The sequence below is a fragment of the Gossypium arboreum genome, chromosome 3 (genome assembly GCF_025698485.1).
Source record: "Gossypium arboreum isolate Shixiya-1 chromosome 3, ASM2569848v2, whole genome shotgun sequence".
In the NCBI taxonomy this organism is placed as follows: domain Eukaryota; kingdom Viridiplantae; phylum Streptophyta; class Magnoliopsida; order Malvales; family Malvaceae; genus Gossypium; species Gossypium arboreum.
This window is the reverse complement of record NC_069072.1, coordinates 118,937,967-118,961,137: the sequence shown is the minus strand read 5'-3', so window position 1 is coordinate 118,961,137 and position 23,171 is coordinate 118,937,967. Positions and strand designations below refer to the sequence as shown.

Genomic DNA, 23,171 nt, shown 5'->3' with positions numbered 1-23,171 from the left:
AAATTGTATTTTTTAACACCACTAGGAATCAAGTCATTATAATAACAAATATGAAAATAACAATATTTTGTTTGAAAAAAAAATTTATATTGAAATTTTTAAATTTGTTGGCTTTTGCTTGTATAAACGTCGTTAATTTGTATTAGCCCTAACGGAATGTCATGGTTTTGTTTTCCATTTTATTTAACAAAGATACATGCTGGTGTATTTTTTTAATTTTCTTTTATATACGAGTTATATAGACTCGACTTTGCCAAGAAAATATATTTTCGAAAAGATCAATTTATTTACAAGCAGATGTATTTTTTAACCTTACTTTTTAGATATTTCTATATGTTTAAATTATTGCTTTCAAAATATTAAATTAACCTTTAAATTTAAACAGATAATTCTATGATTGCAAAAATTCAATTTAAATTAATATATTTAAAAGGTTTTTGTCCCGGAGTGAATTAAAAAGATAGATATGACAAAGGGTTAAAACGAAAGATAAAGAGAAATTATTTTGTGAGGATATGTGGGAAAGCTTCTTGCTCTTTGTTGGCTAATAATTAAGGATAACAAAATAGCAAGAAGCAGTAATGCTCTGAATAGGAGAATCCCGTGACCTTGCTGGTGGGGACTGAGGAGCCCTTCCAATTGAGGAATTAAGTGGAAAACCTACTGTTTTTCAAACTCAGTCACTCAACTGAGTTCAGAAAATTAAGATTTTATTTTAGTAGATAATAATAGATTAAGAACATTATCAATAAATATTGCATGCAATAGTAAAATATATTATATTCTTAATAGGAGAATTTAAGTTTAAATTTTAAAATATTATTATCAGTAAGAATAACCATAAAAATTGAAAGAATTAATTTATATGAACTATAAACAGATATAAAGAATACACAAATTTCATAATTTTTTTCGCTTTTATTTAAAAAATGAATTTAAAAATGCAAATCTGGTATTACTGCTAATGAATTGAATTTCAATATACAGAAAAAGAAATTGGTTGACATAGTAAGTTTAATTTATATTTAAAATAATAGATGTAGATCTAAAATAATATTAAGTACGGAATATATAGATGAGATGCTGGCAGGCAGAAGAGCTATTTGCAATGGAATCTACAAGAATAGATGAGATGAGATGAGATGAGATTGAAATTGAAATTGCGATCTTAATCTTAGATAGAGATGATGATGGTGGGGCCACCGTTGAGTCGAGAAAAGGAAAGCCTAAATTGAGCCCGTGACCGACCGCATCTCATTATCTCATGAAAAAATTTGTAAAAACATAGGTTGGGACAAAACACCCGCATGAGGCATTCACGAGCTCAACTTCTCATCTCTTTTTTATTCTATTTATACCCCTCCATTTACCCCCTGAATTTCATTTCTATCACTCACCCAGTCTTAGTTTTTATAACTTCATTAACATGGGATCATGTTTATATTATACATTAAGGATAAAGCAAATAATCTAAAATTTGGTAAAACTATTGCGAGAATAATACTTGTTATTGACTCAATTTGATAGGATTGAGATTATGGTGAATAAGAAGGGCGAACGTTTGAAGGTGGACAAAATATGACTAATGCTTGCATTACATTTTCTTCTTCTCTAAACTTTCTTTAACGGTAAAATTATTATAGAAGTCAAGTTACATTTTATTCTTTTTACTAAAAAAATTAAATTAATTCTTATTCATTAATTCAAAATGCAAACTATCCCTTTGTTAAAACTAGTATTGAAGTCAAGTTACATTTCACTCCTTTTTATCTCTCTTTTATCCTGTTGGCATTGCTTTCAATTCTTTGTCGTTTTGCCTCAGTTTCCCGTTTCTTCAACTTGGGGGACCTTTTTAAACGATTATCATATATCATTGCCCACATAATTTTTGCGGCCTATTTTCAGCATTATGATTGGCCCATTTTGGCCCAACCTAATGATACTCGTACAATGACCAAATGTATAAAAAAAATCTTAATTTAAATTCCTGAAATAATTAGAAAGGTTATTTCAGTAATTCGAAGCGCACTATTTGCATGTATAAAAATCCTCTTGCCTTCTCAATTCTGAGGAACCAAATCTCAATCCTTCGAAATCGTAGCTTTGGAAGCATGGACTTCATAGCTACTATCCTGTTTCTAGCTCTTGTCATCTCCTCCGCCAAAGCTTTAGACCCTTGCGGCTCTCAGCCAGATGACTCGGACCTTTTGGTCATCCCAATCTATGGCAAATGTTCACCATTCAACCCACCCAAACCTGACTCATGGTTCAACACAGTCATGAACATGGCATCAAAAGACCCAGCAAGGGTCAAGTACTTGTCGAGCCTTCTAGCCCAAAAGACCACTGCGGTTCCCATTGCTTCAGGCCAACAAGTCCTAAATATTGGCAACTATGTCGTCCGGGTAAAGATTGGCACTCCGGGTCAGCTCATGTTCATGGTATTGGACACTAGCAATGATGTGGCTTGGGTCCCATGCTCCGGCTGCACTGGGTGCTCAGCCACCACTTTCTCACCCAACACTTCTTCCACCTATGGTTCGTTGGATTGCGGTTTGCCCCAATGCGCCCAGGTCCATGGGCTGTCGTGCCCGGCTACGGGGTCTGCGGCTTGCTCTTTTAACCAATCCTACGGTGGAGATTCATCATTTTCGGCCAACTTGGTTCGAGATTCCTTAGGATTAGCCAATGACATTGTCCCAGATTTTGCTTTTGGATGTATAAACGCCATCTCTGGTGGGTCAGTACCACCGCAAGGACTGTTGGGTTTGGGTCGGGGGCCCATGTCACTTATTTCACAATCTGGGGCCCTCTACTCTGGTGTTTTCTCATATTGTCTACCCAGTTTCAAGTCCTACTACTTTTCGGGTTCTCTCAAACTCGGGCCAGTTGGACAACCCAAGAACATTCGAACCACCCCACTCCTAAAAAGCCCACACCGACCTTCACTTTACTATGTTAACCTAACCGGAATAAGTGTAGGCCGGGTTCAAGTCCCCATTGCCCCGGAATACCTAGCGTTTAACCCCAACACCGGGGCAGGGACCATAATAGATTCGGGTACGGTTGTAACCCGATTCGTCCAGCCCATTTACAAGGCAATCCGAGATGAGTTTGTGAAGCATGTGAAAGGTCCATTTACAACAATTGGAGTATTTGATACATGCTTTGATGCTACAGCAGAAGCTGAGGCACCTTTAATAACATTACATTTCGAAGGCTTGTCGATGACATTGCCAATGGAAAACAGCTTCTTGCACACCAGTGCCGGGTCTCGGGCATGCTTGGCCATAGCACCGGTCCCCAACAATGTGAACGCCGCCATGAATGTGATAGCCAATTTGCAGCAGCAGAATCATAGGATTCTCTTTGATGTGATCAATTCTCGCTTGGGAATTGCTCGTGAAGCTTGCAATTAGTTTCTTATTGGCTTTATTTTGTTTTGTTTGTTCTTTGTTTGCTTTCTTGTCTTTATGCGTAAGCTCTCTTTTTAGTGTTTTTATATGATGAAAAATAGGTTTAGTTAATAAACATCACAAAAAAAAATCACCATTTTGTGATTATATATGTAATTTTTTTTAAGTTTTTAATTGTGAAAATGAATGGAGGTAAGTTAACTATATTAGTGGAAAATATTTGGCATATTGTTAGTGGAGTTTTTAGACTTTATAAGTTTGGAGAGTAGACAAATGTTCTATAGTGGTATAATAAAATATTAAAAAAAACATGTTAATTTTTTAAAGTTGCTTGTGGAATAAAAAAATATACACTATCAAAATACCAAATACTCACACAGAATATTAGTTTTTTAAAACTACAAGCATTGTTATTAAACTATTCGCAAGTTTATGATTTGGTCATTCAACTTCAAAAACTTACAAAATGGTCACTGAACTATTCAAAAAATTTCATTTAAGTCATTGAATTATTCGAATGATTTTATTTAAGTCACTAAGTTATTAAGTTTTTTTTTCCTTTCAAAAAGATCAGCTAGTGAACTTCAAGCGAAGATTCGATGACCGATATGATGAATCAGTACCCATTGATAAGTAGAAGAACATACCTTAAAAAGTTGTTTGAATTTTAGTTCGTATATTGAAAAAGAACATATATTTAATTTCGGTAAATTATCACTTTAAGGACTTGCCAAAAATTCAAATCAAATCACTTCTTCCTAGTCACTATTCAATTTAGTCACGGTACTATTTTTATCGAATATTCTAGTAAATCGTTTAATAATTTCATATTCTAATTTCATAACTATCTCATGAACTTCTCGATTTAGCATTTAAACTTATTTGGTTTATAGGAATATCGACTTTAAAACTAAATTTTCTAACATCGATGAAAATCGAGTCGTTACATTTATAATTATTTTTTAAATTAATATTTCAATTATAACAAATTCAAACCTCCTGTAAATACTGCTGCAAATTCAAAGATATGCATCAGACCAGAAAACAAAGCTCTAACTATACATTGAATATTTTTGTTCTTACCTTTTTAGCATTATTTTATTTCTTTTCCTTTAATAGTTACATTGTTACTATATGTTTATGCCAAAATCATATATTTTTTACTATATGTTTCTATCACTATCATATTTTTGGCATTCTTTTGTTATTATATGTTGAAAGATTTTAATTTATTTTCTGATTTACAGGTTTTATTTCAAATACAAAGGATGGTGGTTGATTTAAAAGTTAAAATTTGATGGTAAAGATAAAATAATTAACTCGGACTGTGAAGGTAGAATCATTGACCATCTAAGAGTTGGATTTATATCTTATTATATGCTCATATTTGAATTAAATATACAAATTTATTAAAAGGTTCATTTTAAAATTTAATTTTACCACGTGGAAAAGTTTTTATATTTGCATGTTTGAAAATAATTTGCATTTACTCATATTTATGTTAACACTATTGTTTTTTTTCTCTAATGTTTTATTTTAAATTCTACAAATTTTTATTTTAGTGATATTCAAAATCATTTTTATTGTATTTTAATTTATAATATAACTTCATGAGAAATTATTGCTTTATTAAAGAGATAATACGCTCACAACTTTTTCAAAAGTTAATCTTTTTAGCATTGAAAAAGTTTTCCGTTTGCACTTGAAAAACAATTTTGTTTCAAATGCTATTAGAACAGAAACAAATAGAAAGGTTAAATGCAAAGTAACGCAAGGAGCAAAGTAAAGAGAGACAACACACAATGTTTGTTAACACAGTTTACACACAATGGTCTTATGCTTGTAGAGCCTCGCCTAATGAATGATTTTATTCAATAATTGTCTCAGTCACCTATCGGCTTAAGCCTAATCTACCCTTACACAAAAAAATAATTGCAGCTCCAATATTGACCCCAATTATCACAAATCACTCACCCCAATACCTCATAATACAATAAATTAACTTTCCAAAGAATATCTAAAAGAGTGCTACACGATATAACAAGATAAAGCACAAGAAGCTTATCAAAGACACTCCAAAAGCACACCCCAAGTGACGCCACATGTAGCCTATTTATAGGTTGATATAAGAGTCCATCCAACTGAGTGTTGATAAGCTTTAAACTCCTATTTAAAAGATGAAATTATCCCATTAAGTATCCAAAGTATTTATCAAACAAAAGCCTTCATAAATTAGTCTTTCAACTGCTCCAAAACTTTCTCAAGAGATAAGGATAATGATAAGGATAAACATTGTCTTCACTCTAAACTTCTCAATATGACTAGTTAAAAAGTTGAAGAGTTGTGGCCGAAAACCAATGGTTGTTTTGTAGAACATGTCACTCTTTAATAGGCCAAAAAAATGTCAAACACCTACGGGGCCAAAATAGCCCACGACCTAGGTAGAAAATTCGTAACACCCCCACTTGACCCTATCGTGAAATCTGAATATGTGTCGTCACATTATGTCGCCGAAGCAACTTAATCTACTATAACACGAATACATTTAATTCAATCATCAAAATAATTCATATTTATGCATTTATACACTTATTGATTTCATTTAATCAATTTACAGGGTTATATGGGTTAATTTTAGAGTTAGTACTCGAATCAAACTCAAATGTCAAATTTCAAATTTATGTCTCGATATAGGGGTCTTCATGTCTCGAGATAAGCCATAAATTATTTTGAAATTTTTAGCTCCAAAGTTAACATGTCTCAAGACACTATATGTTATGTCTTAGGGCAATGTCCTTTATTTCTCGAAACTAGGTCTTGATACTAGCCTCTCATATTTTCCTATTTTTGCTTCAATGTTTGAATGTCTTGAAACAAGAGGTTTCTATCCCAAAACCTGGAGTAGGGTAAAATCTACTTAGCTTCAATGTACTTTTGTCTCGAGACAAAGGCCACTTATCTTGAGATAGATCTACTATAATTCGTTGTAGCAGATTAAACTAGTTTCTGTATTTAAGGAGCTCGTATGAAAACAATTTAATTATGTTTTTACTTAGTTTTTATCTTTAGGTAATAAATAATAAAAAGTGTAATTTGAGTTATGTATATGATCTTAGAGCCAAAAGAGGCTCAAAAGAAGGCTAACGTATTCGGTGAGTGTGCAGGACATCATTCAAAGGCATAAGAACATGAAATTGGCCGCAATGTTGCAACATGGAGTGTCGATATCGTAACATAGTAAGCAGAGCACTCAAAAGGAGCAAACAACCTTCAGTGTTGCAATATAGCCAGAAGGTGTCACAACACAACCTTGAAATCAAGCCTTAGCTTGAAACTGCCATCAGTGTCACGAAATAGATTAGAGGGTGTCGTGACACCTCCTTGACAAGGGGAATTAATGAGCCAAGGGCATTTTGGTCTGCACAAAAAATTTTAATGCAAAAACGTCCACTGAATTAGGTCAATGAATGACAACCAACCATAATCCTATAAATAGACATCTCTGAACACTTCATAATCAGTTTTTATTCAAGTTTTAGTTTACTACTTCATTTAGTTTTAGTTTTTAGTTTTCCTTAGTTTATTTTGTCCTTAGGTTTCTTTTATTTTTGTAATTTACTTTCTCTCTATTTCATTCTTCGGAGAATCTAATTTGGGGATTTATCAACTCGTTGTGGATTGTGTTCCCACACTTATCAATATATATTAGCATTGTAACAACCCGTTTTTTAGTGGTGTTGGAAACAGTGGTTTTGGGACCACAATTCCAACAAGTGAGTCCGTAAATATTATTATTTAATATTTACGAGTCAAGTGTTATGACATAGTGAATTTTGATATGATAATTTTTATTAATTGGATAATTCACTACAAGAAGATAGGCCTTTACCGGTGTTTTAAGTGGCGTTTTAACAAAAAACACCGCAAATGTTATACACTAGTGGCGCTTAAACAAAAAAGCCGCAAAAAGTTGAGCAATAGTGGCGTTTTTTGAACAAACGCTGCTAAAAACTGAGCAATAGTGGTGTTCTTCGTCCAAACGCAGCTAAAAATTGAGCAATAGTGGTGCTTTGTTTCAAATGCCGCTAAAAATTGAGCAATAGTGGTGTTTTTGTTCAAAACGCCACAAAAGGTTGAGCAATAGTGGTGTTTTTTATCCAAACGCGACGAATATGTATTATTTTTTGTAAAACTAGTCCGTTTTGTTATTATCCCCGAAATGCCTTAGTCTTTTTTCCAAAATCAATTCCCCTCTCCCCAAAATTCCAAAATCAAACTTAATCAACTACTTTTGAATGCCTCGAATTTTATTTTGAATCTTATTAAATAAAACTTTATGTCTCAAATTACAAATCCAACTTGAATTCGAGTTTTTACAATCTCAAGTGAATTATATTCAATTAAATCCTAAACCCTATAATTAATATACATTTAGGGGCATAACTAGGGGGTTGAAAGGGTCTCAGCCTCCCCAAAATGAAAAATTTTCCAGTTAGGCCTTTTGAAATTTTTTTAAAATTTGAAAGGTAAAATTGTACTTTAACCCTCTGAAAATGGAAAAAATTTGATTTAATCATTTAAAATTTATAAAAATATATGCTATCAAAATGATGAGATTGCATTTTTTACTTACAATTTAATTTCAGCCCCTAAAAAAATTCTAATTGTGCATCTGTTTATCCCTAACCCCTAAATTGTAAACATTAAACCTTAAACCCTAAATCCTAAACCCTAAACCCTAAACCCTAAACCTTAAACCTTAAATCATAAACCCTAAACCATAAACACTAAACTCTAAACACTAAACCCTTAAACCATTAAATCCTAAACCTTAAACCTTAAAATTCTAAACCCTAAAAATAACTTTCATATGGATATATATTGAGATGTATATATGTAGATATTAATGTAAAAGCTTATGTTTATAATAATTTGTGGAAGCACTGAATATTGATTAAAAAGTCAAAAAGAAAAACACAAACAATAAAAAGGGAAAAAAAATGAAATCGCAAAATGATGCATTTCACAAATGGAAGACTAATATATCAAAATATTAATTTTCCTTTTGAATTCAACATATATTTCATGTTTATTTTTAGGTTTGTGAGAAATACTTTTTCGGAATTCATAATTATCTCTCTTAAATTATGGTTAGCATTCTAATTTAGTTGTTTTAAAATGTTTTATTTGAGTCATCGAATAATCAATGTCTTATAAATCATATTCTTCTATCATTTTAGTTGTTAGCTTGGGCAATGAAAGTTGGCTCATATCTAGATTAGGGTATAATGTGAATCAAATTTTAATTAAGTTGAACAATAGTGGCATTTTTTGACCAAACGCTACTAATATATATTAAAAGACCGAAGAACGACGTCATTTTGTGCTGCATATTTAGTGGCGTTTTCAGCAAAAACGCCGTAAAAATGTATTGTGAGTCTAAACGACACAGTTTTTATCTTTGTTATTAGTGGCGCTTTCTACAAAATGCCGCAAAAAGTATGCATTACCATCGGTTTCAACAAAAATGTCACAAACATCTATTAAGAGATTTCAAAACGGTGTCATTTACAGCGTTGTTATTAGTGGCGATTTGGCTAAACTGCCCCAAACATGTATTAACAGCTCGAAAAATGGCACCGTTTTATGCTGCATATTTAGTGGCGTTTTCAACAAAAAACCCCGCAAAGATGTATTAAGAGTTAAAACAACACCGTTTTTATCTTTGTCATTAGTGGCGCTTTTTATAAAACGCCGCAAACATCTATTAAGAGATTGCAAAATGTTGTCGCTTATAGTTTTGTTGTTAGTGGCGTTTCGTCTAAAACGCCACAAATATGTCTTAACAACTCAGAAAACGACAACATTTTATGCTTTGTTTTAGTGGCGTTTTGTTTAAAATGCCACAAAAGGTTTGCATCAGTGGCATTTTTATGAAGCGGCGCAAAATTTTAATACACTCAACTTCAGCGACGTCATTTTTTGGAGCCCCGAATTTCCTTTACTTTCCCCCAATTCAGATTTCCTCGATTTTTTTCACCAACATCCCAACTTTTTTCCCCCCAATTTCCCCCCAGTTCTTCTTCCCCAAAATTTTTTCCCCAATTTCGCAACTTCTAAAATCAACTTCGACTCTTCTCTCTACCGTTTCAAAAGGAAATTCTTTGCCTCTTCTCTCTGCCGCCGCCGCTGGGAATTCGGTTCCTAGAGGTATTTTAGTTTGCTCACTAGTTTGGTTTGGTATTTCAAACTTAGGTATAAATATTATGTTTAAAAAATATAAGGTCAATTTCTGTTTATCTTAGGTATATATTTCTTCATTTATATTTTTTAAGTGAAATAATATTTATCTTGAGGTCAAGAAATTGACCTTATCTTCATATATATTTATCTTAGGTATAAATATTATGCTTAAAAAATAATATTTATGCTTTCCAGTAGATGCATACTAAATGAGCTCAAACCTTAAATATTTAAAAAGAAATTGAAAATGAGGCTTAGAAATGCCGTAAAGTCATTGACCTTATCTTTGTATATATTTTTCCTTTAATTTTATCGGTATATATTTTAAATCTTCCTACTATTCGTATATAACCTTATCTTCATTGTTTGCAGGTGTAATTTAATTTACTGGAATCGACTCTACCATCCATCCAATTTACAATTTCTAAGAGGTATGTATATTTAATTTCTAAGAGACTTGTTATGCTGTCGAATAACTGTTTGTCATTGTTTTCCTCTACAATACATAGATATAATAATACTCAAATTTACAAGTCATCAAGTACAGAACTTAGGTTCATCTACTAGAAAGCATTTAGTATGCATCTGTTTAGAGGAAATTTGATTGAAAAGCTAAGAAACTTGTATTTGAAAAGTGGAAAATTAAGCTTCTGATAAGTCATATTGAAGATTTAGCCTTTTGAAGAACCAAACCTTAAATCAGATATAAAACTCACAGTTCATAAATTCAGAAATAATATATAGAAAAAAGAATTCATTTTTGTGCCAACAAGTCTATTAATTCTTTTCTAAGTTTGCTAAAAGTGAAATTCCTATATGACTACTGAAATTTGATTGTTGAATGCCACGTGCTTTGATATTTAGGTGCACTATCTATTGAAAGAACTTGTAAGGAAGCCGATTGCTGAAACACAGGTAGACGGTTCTTGCTGTAGTATTTTTTTCTGCTGGTAGTTTCTGCACTTTCTTTTTCTAGAACTTGAAAAATGAATGATCTTGTGCTCATGCATATATGTTCTTTTTCTGCTGAACTCCATGATCTCACTTGTTCAAAATGAGTTACGTAAGATCATCTCACATAGAACGAGCTTTCGTTGTAAGCCTAGAACCGACTAGCTTGTTTGTTAAAGGAAGTTGTAGTCCAAGGGCTTTTCCTTTTTTTGCAATCAATTTGAAAGGGTTTTTTTTTTTTTTTTTTTTCCATTTTAGTCTATAAATTATTTTCAAGTTTATTACTATACATATTTTGTGACATTGAAATTAATTCTTACATTTATTTTATTATTTTTCTATTATCTTTGTTTTATATTTCATTTATTTTATTATTTTCGCTATTTTGGAGATCAATATTTTATTAAAATATTAACATGAATTTTCAATATATTGACTAAAAATATTAATTTGTTACACGAGTAAATACTCTCTTTTGACTAAAAAATATATTTAATACTAATTAATATATATGTCTAATAATATTGAAAATTAAAATGTTTGATTTTAATATTTAATAATTTTAAATGTCTGCAAAAACTTAAAAATAAATTTTACCATTAATTAAATTTATTTTTATATAAAAATCTAATTACTTATCTTTTAATAAAAAATGATTTAAAAGTTTTTAAAATGAAAAGTTATTTTTGTTAACCATCAAATTATAACCCATTTTTATCCTAAATAAATAAAAAAATAAGCTTATAAAATGGATCTATCGTACTAGTATATTTTTTAAAAATTGATCGTTGTATGACTTTCTCCGACTAGATATTAGATGACGAAATCACCTAATTAATCCCCAAAATGAGTAACCACAAATCGAGCGGAGCGCTTTCGGGGTTCAAGCACATGGACAAGTTAAAATTTATAAATTAAAAGAGTATAATTAAAGGGTTAAAATATAAAGTTAGAAATTAAAGATGATAATCATAACTTACATAAACATTTAAAGAATAAATATATATCATAATAGATAAATATATATCATATCTATGGACTTACATAACTTACATAAATGTATATCATATCATAACTTACATAACTTACATAAATATATATCATATCATAACTTACATAACTTATATAATACATAAATAAATATCATATTATAACTTACATAACTTACATAATTTACATAACTAACATAATTTAAATCAATTGAGAACATTTAAGTAACTATAATTTATTGTCAATTTTAGACTTCGAACAACGAAATGGATAAAAGTTGGACGAATTTGTTAAGGGTAAGCAATGATTATCAAAATGGAGTACAAACTTTTCTAAATTTTGCATTTCAAAATGCAAGCCAAGAGAATATGATTCTTTACCCATGTAAGAAGTGTGGCAACATCAATTGGCATTTTCGTAAAGTTGTCCACGACCATCTAATTATTTATGGCTTTATTTAGGGGTATAAAAAAATAGATTTTCCATGAAGAGTGTACACATAGTAGAACCTCCTCAACGATTAATCCAAATTATCCTCGTAGTGCTTACCATCAGTCTGTTAGAGAAGATGACATGGAAGGTATGGTGCGGGATGCATTTAATATGCACACTCATGGTTTGCAATCGTTTCCACCTAACTTTATTGCATTCGATGATTGTAATATTGGTGGAAATGTGTTTGGAAGAAATGTACTGATGAAGAGCCAAATGGGGAAGTGGCAAAGTTTTACAAGTTACTTAATGAAATGAATGAAGAACTTTACGAGGGATCAAAATATTCAAAATTGTCCTTCTGAATTAGTCTATTTTGCTTAAAATGTTTGGGAGGGTGGATCAGAAACTCTTTTACAATGCTGTTAGAGTTTTTAAGAGATATGTTCCGTTTGCAAAAATCCCTCATTCATGCAAAGATATGAAGAAATTGATAAAAGATTTAGGCCTTAGGTATGACAAAATTCATAGTTGTCCAAATGGCTGCATGTAGTATTGGGGTGATCGGAAAAACCAACAGTCTTGTAATGTTTGCGGTAATTTTCGTTGGATGAATAAGAATATAAAAGATGTGAATAAGGATGAAGGTGATGCACAGTCAAGAAAGAAGCTAGTCAAGATTTTGTAATATTTTCCACTAATACCAAGGCTTCAAAGGCTTTTCATGTCGTCAAAGATAGCCACGTCCATGAGGTGGCATCATGATCAATGAACTGATGATGGATTATTAAGGCATCCTACGGATTCTTTAGCTTGGAAATCATTTGACAATAAATTTCCAAGCTTTGCAAGCGATCCTCGAAATGTAAGGCTTGGGCTAGCATCTGACGGATTTAATCCTTTTAAAATCATGAGTACTTCGTACAGTACTTGGACTGTAGTACTTATTCCTTAGAATTTGCCTCTGTGGATTTACATGAAGCAATATTCTTTTATCATATCTATGATTATCCCTGAAGAGAAAGGTCCCAGAAATGATATTGACATTTATATGTAGCCACTTATTGAAAAGTTGAAACAGTTATGGGCGGGTGTTGAAACATATGATGTCTTGAGAAATGAGAACTTTTATTTTCGTACAGCTTTGTTGTGGATTGTTAATGATTTCTCAACTTATGCTAATTTATTTGGTTGGAGTACCAAAAGACGTTATGCTTGTCCTTATTGTGCGACGCAAACATGTTCGAGGTGGTTATATAATGGGAAGAAGTTCTCTTATATGGGGCATCGTCGGTGGTTAGATGGAAATCATAAATTAGATTTCAGAGGATTTTATTTGATGGTACTAAAGAATTCAGTGAAGCTCCTGAGCAGACCATTAGATCTGAAATCTTGTTCATGTTAAGAGATATCAATTTCAGTTATGGGAAGATGAATCAACCATACAACACACAAACAAAGAGAAGACCGAGGGAGGCGTATGTTAGCGATGTTGACTGGGAGATTGATAATGAATCTGATGAAGAGGATGATCCTAATGAGGCGGACTTTGGAAGAAAAGAAGTATTTTTTTGAGTTGCCTTATTGGGAGCATCACATTTTGTGACACAATCTTGATGTCATACATATTGAAAAGAATGTTTGCGAGAACATCATTGGGACAATTCTGAATGTCGATAGAAAATTGAAAGACAATTTTCAGAGTCGACTTGATCTAGTTGACATGGGAATTCGATGTGAACTTCATCCCTAAGTACTTCCGAATAAGAAATATAGGTTGCCGCCTTCTATTTTTGCAATGTCGAAGAAAGAAAAGAAGTGTTTTGCATGGTGTTGAAGGACATAAAGGTCCTAGATGCGTATGCATCAAATATATCTCGATGTGTGAGTCTTAAATATCGAAGACTATAATCCCTAAAATCACATGATTATCACATCTTGATGCAAGATTTACTGCCAATTGCTTTATGGTGTTGTACGTTAAAAAAGGTGACGTCTTGTATAATTGAACTATCCAATATAATGAAAGCTATTTGTGGCAAAGTTTTGAATGTTGAAGAACTTGAAAAAGTACAAGATCAAGCCACCTTGACTTTATGCAATTTGGAGAAGATCTTTCCACCTTTCTTCTTTACTATTATGGTGCACTTGGTAATCCATCTCTCTCATGAAGCAAAACTTGGTGGACCGATTTTCTATCGGTGGATGTATCCTATAGAGAGTTGCTAATTTATTTGTAAAGTTTTTCATTCATTCATGAATATACCTTTAGTTACAACTTTTGATAATGTTGTATATCGTGTTTAGGTTCCTATTCAAATTGAAGTCTTATTGTCGTAATAAGCGTTATCCAGAAAGATCAATAGCTGAAGGATACTTGGCAGAGGAATGTATGACTTTCTGTTCTAGATATTTAGAAGATGTTGAAACAAGAATGAATAGACCAAGTAGAAATGTTGGGCTCACTGATCATAACTTAGCTGGAACTTATTTATTTCGAAGTTAAGGAGAACCTATCGGTAAAGTTAAAATTGCATACTTAGATGATAGATCTTGGGTCCAAGCACATCAATATGTTCTTTTTCACCATGATTCAATTGAACCATTACCCAAGTAAGTTTTAGAATTTGATTAATATTCATCTTTTTAATTTGTTTATCTTCTAACCAAGTAATCCACTTTTTAACATAGCAAGTACAAACAACTCTTGAGATCTCATTTACGCTCCCGAAGATTACAACATCGAGAGATTCATAAGTTATTCACAGAATCTTTTCATGAATGGTTAGGGCAAACAATATGCGACTGAAGCTTTCATCGACAAATAATAATGTTTTCTCATAACATTTATAATTAATCAATTTACTTTCAATTCAATAGGTTTGGAGTGGAAAGGACGTAAATGACGAAGTTAAATGGCTTTCCCAAGGTCCGAATAGAGCAGTAAAAAGATATAGTGTCTTCCTCATCAATGGATTCAGGTTTCATACAAAATCTCGCGAAAGATTGAGGAGGACTCAAAATTATGGAATAGTTGTTAATTCTTTAATTACAAGTTATTCTATTGCTAGGGACAATAATCCTGTTGAGGGAAATGTAGAGTATTACAGAATTCTTACTGGCATTATTGAGTTGGATTACTATGGCAAACAGAAGGTTGTCTTATTTCGATGAGATTGGGTTGATGTTAATACTGCTCGCGAAATTAAAAAAGATCAATTTGGTTTTACAATGGTGAACTTCTCTCGATTAATTCACACTGGACAACAATTGATAGACGAGCTGTATGTATTTTCTTCTCAAGTGAAACAGGTTTTTTACTCGAAAGATCCAACTGATGAGGGTTGGTACATTATACTCCGTAACACCTCTAGAGACTTGTTTGACATGGGCAATGGCAGTAGAGATGACATCGATGAAAGATCAGAAACTTTGCCTTTTCTAGAACAAAACTTAAATGAAAATATTCCTAGTACTAGTACACAATTTCAATAGGTTCGCTAGGATGTGGACGAAGATATTTACGAATTATGATGTAGTAAGATTTTACGATTTTTTAATTATATATAATATTACATTTTAAATTTTGATCTTGTTGAATATTTCAACTATTTTTATATGTACTATTATTGTTGTAATTAGTTACTAAAATTTGAACTATTTTATGTGTATTGCAGATAAAATGCCCAGAAGAAAATTGCGATATCTAAGTATTGTTCAAAATCTTCCAAATTCGGAAGAAACAAATAGTGAGCAACAAACTGGTATTGGATCTTCTAATGTTCTGAATATAGCTAACGAACCTGCAGAAATTCAAAGTAATATTAAACTTTAATTTACATGCGTGTTGAATTTTATTATTGATTTATGTTTCAAATTCTTATATTATAATATACCATTTTTAGCTGAAAGTGGTGGGACACGCAGAACTCGAGGACGTACGCTACTAAAATATTTAAACGAGTTAAATTCAGTTGAGTGTGTCAAAGTAGCTAGGAACAGTCTTGGGCAGCCTATTGGATCAGAAGCTCGATTTTTAACAAGATACTTGGGCATTATAGCACGAAATACCAACCTGTTGCCCATCAACTACGAGTCATGGCATCATATGCCTAATAGTAACAAAAATCAAGCTCTCGATAATATTAAGGTAATAACGTGAATGTAATTTATAATACTTTATTTAAGTTTCATTTATATTTACTTTCTAAACTTGTGTTTTTTTGCCGGAGAGATTTGCTTTAGAGGTCTCAGATAATTATGTTAAGAAGGCATTAGGAAAAAAATAGAGAGATCATAAAAGTACTTTAAATAAGGAATATTTTAAGAAAAATATAAGTCTCGAAGAGAAATTGTGAAATGTCCCGCTGGGAATGCTGAGGTACCAATGCGAAGATGCAGTTAGATTTTGGAATTCAAAGAAAGGAGAGGTATTACGTACTTCCAAACTCATATAATTATAGTATTTACTATATAAGTAATAATAATTTCATAATTTAGGATCGTGAGTGCGTTGGAACTACAAGTAGGCAAAAACAAAAATTCACGCACATAGCTGGGTCAAAAAGTTTTGCTTGTGCAGCTGAGGATGAGGTATTTCGAATTTATTAATTGTGTCAAATATTAATTAATCTCTATTAAATAATATTTTTACTACTATATTGTAGGAACAATTGTCTAGTCAAAAAGTTGGACGCCTTCAGCTTTTTGACATTACACATAAAAAGAAAGATGGATCTCCTATGACTACTGAAGTTGCAGAAGTTATGGTATATTTACTTAATAAAATTTGAATTATTTTAAATATTTATAATGTTTAATTATAATGGTTTAATTCGTCTTTGTTTTGCAAATAATATTGTTGCATTTGTTTATTTTATATATTTTGTTTCTAACTTTTTGATTGATTTATTAGGAGAAACTAAAGGATAAAAAGGCGGAGTATGAAATGATTGCTTCGAGTGATAGCTCTGTTAATATTGACGGCATTGATAACTGAATAATTAATGAAGTTTTAGGTCTTGAAAGATATGGTCGGGTTCGATTTCAAGGATCGTTTGTTAATCCAACCCAATATTTTAGATCTAGCTCGCAGCAATACATGCCTTCGGGGAGTCAGGCTCAAGCTGAAGTTCAGAGGTTAAAAGGCCAGATGGCACAGATGCAAGCGAGCATAGTTGAGTAAATTGCTCAACTTAAAGCGGAGGCAGCATCGAGAGAAGTAGAGGTTCAAAGAAAATATGAAGAACTCCAGCTACAACTTAGAGCGGAGGTAGCAGCGAGGGAAGCAAAGCAGAGCAGAAAATACGACGCACTCCAGCTACAGCTTCAGAATATGATGAAGATGTTTCAGCAGTTGTAGAATCCGCTATCTTATACGTTTGTTTTCTTATTGTAAGAATATTTTAACATTATTGTAAGAATATTTTGTTATTTCATTTATTAATTTAGATCATATATCTTTCGTTGGATTTGATAATTTAGATTTGCTATTTTTGGTTGGCTTTGTATTTGCTAGTTGGATTTGTATTTGCTGTTACAAAAAGGGTTGTAAATGAATGAAAATGTGTAGTTAGGAATCTGTAAAGTTAGTGGCATTTTTTAAAATCACCGTTAAAGAACAAAACTTTTAGCGACGTTTCCAAGAAAACGCTGCTAAAGAACATGACATTTAGCGGTGTTTTTTGTGAAAACGCCACTAAAGGTCATGTTTTATAGCTGCGTTTGTCGGGAAAGTGCCGCTAAATGTCACGTTCTATAGCTGCGTTTGTTGGGAAAGCGCCGCTAAAGGTCACGTTCTATAGCGGCGTTTGTAGAGAAATCACAGCTAAAGGTCATGTTCTATAGTGGCGTTTGTGATAAAAGCACCGCTAAAGGTCATGTTCTATATTAGCGTTTGTAGTAAAAGTGTCGCTGAAGGTCATGTTCTATAGCAATAAATGTCGCAAAATTTAGTGGCATTGTCTATAACGGCGTTTTTTTCGGTGCTAAAAAAAAAGCCGCAAATAGTTTTAGCGACGCTTATAGGTCCAAAAAAAGGTCGTTAAAAACCTGTTTTGCTGTAGTGTATTAGTTCGTACAAGTAGTTCGACCCTAAAATCAAGTGATTTTGGAAAATGAGATATCGGGATCTTGTTTCCATAAATAGACCCTTAAATATTTATAGAGTTTTTATATAGGTGTATTAAATTTTAGTCCAAAATTTTATTGATTAAATAATTAATTAAGGAAAAATGACTAAATTGAGAAAATCATAAAAGTTAATCAATATTGAATTATATTAGTTAAATAGGGAAAATGGTAAAATTGAATAGATTTATAGGGAAATTATTCCATATTTAATTATGGTGGACAGTTGGAGAGGTGTTTTAATTAACATGTGTTAAATAGATTAAAAACTATATTACATTATGTTAATTTTTTTTTTTTAACATGGCTGCCATATTCACCATTTCATTATTTTCCACCGTTTGAAGAAAGAAAGAAGACTAGGAAGCCATGACCGAACTAGTCTAAGCTTTTCAACCGTGCATTTATGTCATTTTTCACTTGTTTGTTATAATTTTTATGTTTTTAGTATCTTTGCAACTAGGTCTAGTTAACCTGTATCTCCGTTTCAGAACTTTTAAAGGTTTTAGAGCTTATCATTGATGAATTTTAGATGTTATTGATAGGAAATGGTGGATTTGAAAGTTAAGAGATGTTTAAAGATTATTTAGTAAAGTGAATTTTGTTAATTTTATATTTAGGGACTATGTGAATTGTCAAAAATGACATTAAATTTATGTAAAATTAGATTTTTGAGGGTTGTAGAAGGACATAATTGAAGTTAGAATGAAAAACGAAGCTCAATTGTGAATGTTATACTTGTTTCGGTTTTAAGGACTAAATTGAATAAAATATAAAATTTTAAAAATATATGCAAAATGAAATTAAAAGATTATAAGCATGAATTAGAATGTTATTATGAGATTACTATTGATATTTGAATCTTAACTATTATATAGATCAAGTTGTTGACTTATGAAAAAAATTTAGGAAAATTGTCGAATAATCCTATTATCTAAAGTAGTACCAATCTAATGACGGAAAAATTTGTATTGGTATCGATTATGTACCTTTATAGAAAACCTTAATTTTTAATGCTCCATGCTAATAATCTCTTTTTTTGTGTGTATTAGTTGTTACTTAATTGAATATGCTTAATTACTAGATGCTATTTATATAACTAAAGTTAACTTTTAATTGATATATAACTCTAATATTAATTAAGTTATAATTAATAAATAATTTTTTATATTTATAATTTTATTCAAATTAAAACTCGATCAATTTTTTTAACTCTAATATTAATTAAGTGATATTTAATTATAAATTTATTATTTAAAAACAATAAACGAAGATCAAGCATATGCATTGCGCTAAAATTTAAAAAAAAACTTGAAATTTATACTTTATAAGAACAATTTAATTATAGAAAAACTTTATGAAACAAACTAATTAAGACTCAACAATGAATTCACTCAGAAAAAAAAATCAACAACTAATAATCATTCAACAAATTTTCCTATAAAAGAGCTTAGACTATATTTTACACAGCGTAACATTAACGGTAGACATTCTGTTAATTATAATTACAATATAACAATATTTCACGTTAAGACTTTTATTCATTAAATCTATTTTTGTTATAATCAAATTATAATTATTTTAACAATGATAATATAAAATTTGCAATTATTATCATAAGATTTTACTTCAACAATTTTTAACTATTAAATTATAATTATTATCATAATATTTTAGGTTAATATATTAAATTATTAATATTAAATCTAAATTGAGTAATAATTAAGTTATAATTACTTAAACAATGATAATGATAGGTTAATTATTTTAAGATGTGAATTTAATAATACGATGAAAAAATTATTCTTCGCAGATCTAAAATTTTTCAAATTCATTTTTTATATATTATAAATAGATTATATAAATTGAATTATTTTTTAAAAAACTTGTGCACCTTCTAATATATTAGATTTTTATTCTTAACTTATATTCACCTAATAAAAACTAGTTTTTATAAATTTAAACAATTACACATATACATACTAACCATTATTAAGTAAATATTCGGACAACCCTTTGTTAATTCGGTTTAATCAATTTGCAAAAAATTTGAAACCAGCTCAAATACTCATCGAGAAAGCCGAAAAGGATGAAAGCTTTGAAGAAACGAAAACCCTACAACTCAACCAAATTCTATCATAATACAAATTCATTTCATCAAATTTCAAATCTATAGAAAGTAAAATACATCAAAGATAAATTAGCAAACTTGGAATACAAAGAACAAAAAAAGGCTATTAAATTTTGCTTGTTTGCGTGACCTTTTTTTTTTTTTTTTTAACTTTTGTTGTATACACATAAGAAATTAAAAATTGGATTTTTGTTCATGAAATCGTATTGGAACATAATAATATTATATATACATATAGATCTCTTTCTCACACCTTAATCAAACTTCCCTTCAACCCCACCATTGATGCACTGCGACACCTTCATCCCTTAACTTCCCATACAAAGCCAAGCATTCCCAGTAAGCCCTTCTGCTCATGTTCTTTCTTCCACCAAGTCCTTTAGGTTTGCATTCCAAGAACAGCTCATCAACCAATCTAATAGCCTTGCTCTTCACCATATCTTCAACCACTTCAGCCTCAGCCTTCATCACTACATACTCTTCCTCCTTCACGTTCTTCCTCAGCCAACCCGACATCCCAGTCTCCACCGCAGTCTGCGACACCTCTTTCTTGGTAGAGTCCTTGGTCAGTGTCTCGATCTTGTACATCTCGAACTTCAGATTTCTTGTGGGATAATTCTTGAGAAACCAGGTGGTGGCACTGTCGCCATCTTTGTTACGCAAGCCTACATCAATGAAAACCCGACGAGTGTAGCTTTCGAGTGAGTCCCCCAATAGATCTGGCAAATATTTCGTTCGTTTAAGGTAAGTTCTGGACGTCCCTGAGGATGCTCTTGGTGGTTCAAGAAGAACGTCTTCCAATTTCTTCAATGCTGCCCGTTTCGCTTCTGATGTATTATACCCCAAAAGCCGCCTTTGCGAGCTTGGGATCGGTTGAGCATTCTCAACCTTTTTCATCACAAAAAGGTTGGAATTGAATTTCCTGAAGTAAACAATCTTGTAATTAGACGGCTTGTTGAATGAAAGCGATGAGTCCAGCTGCTGAACAGCAACAGTACCGCCAACTTTGAGACTCCGGTCGATGAATTCGAGGGCGGATTGAATGTTTTCAGTGAAGATGAAATCGAAGGACTCGTCAGGGATTAACATTAGTCGATCAAAGTCATTTGTAGAACTGAATTCCATATCAGTTTTGGTTAGGAAGGAATTTCCCTGAATGGATTCTTCATCATAGTCATCGCTTAACAAGAGTCCTTTGTTTCCCGGTTTCAGTATACCTTCATTGTTCAAATCATTGTACAGCAATAGCAGTGATTCCAGATTAATGGGATCAGCGGCCTCAGGGACAACTTCAGGCTTGATTGTATAAATAGGCAGAGCGGGTTCGTCGTTGACGATAAATCTTATTCCCGACCAAGGAAGCAAAAATAAGGTCAAAGCCAAAACCGTCAAGAACCGAGCAAGAAGCTTAAAAACCCTAGAGCGAGGAACTTTGACGATCAGTCGTGCACCAGACTGCAAATTAATGCCATTTTTCAAGGCTTTATGCTTGTTTTTATGGAATTTGTTTAGAAGTCCATAAATAATATGGACAGCCATTGATCCAAATGATTGATTAAAACACAAACAAAAAAGGGCTTACAAATCCAATCACAAAAATTCAGAAAACAAAGGTGATCAAAGGCAAGGTATATTGTACGAGAAGAAAAATAGAAAACTTTTCCGGAAAAGAAAATTGAGAGATAGCATATTAAAGTAAAACAAGGAAGAGATTATAACAGGCGAGAAAGAGAGAGGCGAAGAAGGCAAAACTTAGCGAGTGCAAAATCGAGCGGCAGTGTGATTTCCACCCACGAGAGCCACACGATTACTTTGCAAGCTCGACCAAAGTAACAACAATTCCTTCATACGCTGAACCTCCATTATTTTACCAATTATTCCCCAGTGTTGGACTTCATACATCAACCTCCAAATGATTCTTAACGAAACATCGCTAAAACACCAGCTAGAGAGAGAGAGAGAGAGAGAAAGAGATCTATTGTTGTGTTCTTCTATCTTCTACTTCTACTTCTCTTTTCCCCCTTTGTTGTTTTCTTTGTGCTCTCTGATTTGGTTGGAAATCGAAGAGGAATTTTAAGGGAAGGGATGTGAAGGCTTTCGTTGCTGTTTTGGAAATGGCCTAAAAATGGATGGTTTCTCGACAAATATGTTAAGCCATTGCTCCGCTTCTCCTTTCTAACCGCTAAGCGTTTTATTTTCTTACAACCTATGTTTGCATATGCACTGTCTATCCTGTTCCGTTGCTCTGAATTTTTTTTAAAAAAAATAAAATTTTAGTATTATATAAACATATTTTAAAATTTATTTAAAACATATATAATATTTTATTATGGGATAAATCCTTAAAATAAAAATGAATTTTGGTTCAATGAATAATGTTATACATAGATTTTGATTTTGTGCAATTTTATAAATGACATTTTAATTTGATTCAATTTTCTTAAACAACTAATATCATTTTGGTATAAGCATCATTTTACATTTACATATTACATATACAAATAATTATACTTATCTAATATAAAAATAAATTGATTATTCATTTCTTTAAATATATACGATTGAATCAAAATCAAAGTTTTATATATATGTTTGAGCCAAATTAAAATTTTAATGTGCATAATTGCTAAAATCAAAATTTATGTATCAAATTATACTTTGGATTGATGTTGATTGAAGTTGATGATGTATATTTTTTGTATTTATCTCTTTATTATTTAACGTTAGAAGTTTTAAATTATTTATTATAGGCCTTCGCCAAATTTAGCTCTCAATGTTTATATCTTTCTTCAATTTGGCCATTATTATTTTTAGTTAAATTTGAACCTCAACCTTTTAAAAGTAATCAAATTTGACTAGTGACCTTTCAAAAAGGGTCG

At 31.5% G+C, this 23,171-nt stretch overlaps 2 protein-coding genes across 2 annotated transcripts; one reads left to right on the top strand and one right to left on the bottom strand.

Annotated features, from left to right (window-relative positions):
- The first annotated feature begins 2,041 nt into the window (after nucleotides 1-2,041).
- On the top strand, nucleotides 2,042-3,633 carry LOC108476284 (aspartyl protease AED3-like). Its single transcript, XM_017778453.2, has one exon. The coding sequence runs from the start codon at nucleotides 2,112-2,114 to the stop codon at nucleotides 3,417-3,419; it is 1,308 nt and encodes a 435-aa protein (XP_017633942.1). The 5' UTR covers nucleotides 2,042-2,111; the 3' UTR covers nucleotides 3,420-3,633.
- A 16,659-nt stretch (nucleotides 3,634-20,292) lies between these two features.
- LOC108475227 (uncharacterized) lies at nucleotides 20,293-22,396 on the bottom strand. The gene has a single exon (XM_017777208.2). It carries the CDS (start codon nucleotides 21,829-21,831, stop codon nucleotides 20,563-20,565), a length of 1,269 nt encoding a protein of 422 aa, XP_017632697.1. The 5' UTR covers nucleotides 21,832-22,396; the 3' UTR covers nucleotides 20,293-20,562.
- Nucleotides 22,397-23,171: the final 775 nt, after the last annotated feature.

What these genes read in the sequence shown, in the direction of transcription:
- LOC108476284 (XM_017778453.2), top strand. Translation starts at nt 2,112, where the DNA reads ATGGACTTCATAGCTACTATCCTGTTTCTAGCTCTTGTCATCTCCTCC.
- LOC108475227 (XM_017777208.2), bottom strand. Translation starts at nt 21,831, where the DNA reads ATGGCTGTCCATATTATTTATGGACTTCTAAACAAATTCCATAAAAAC.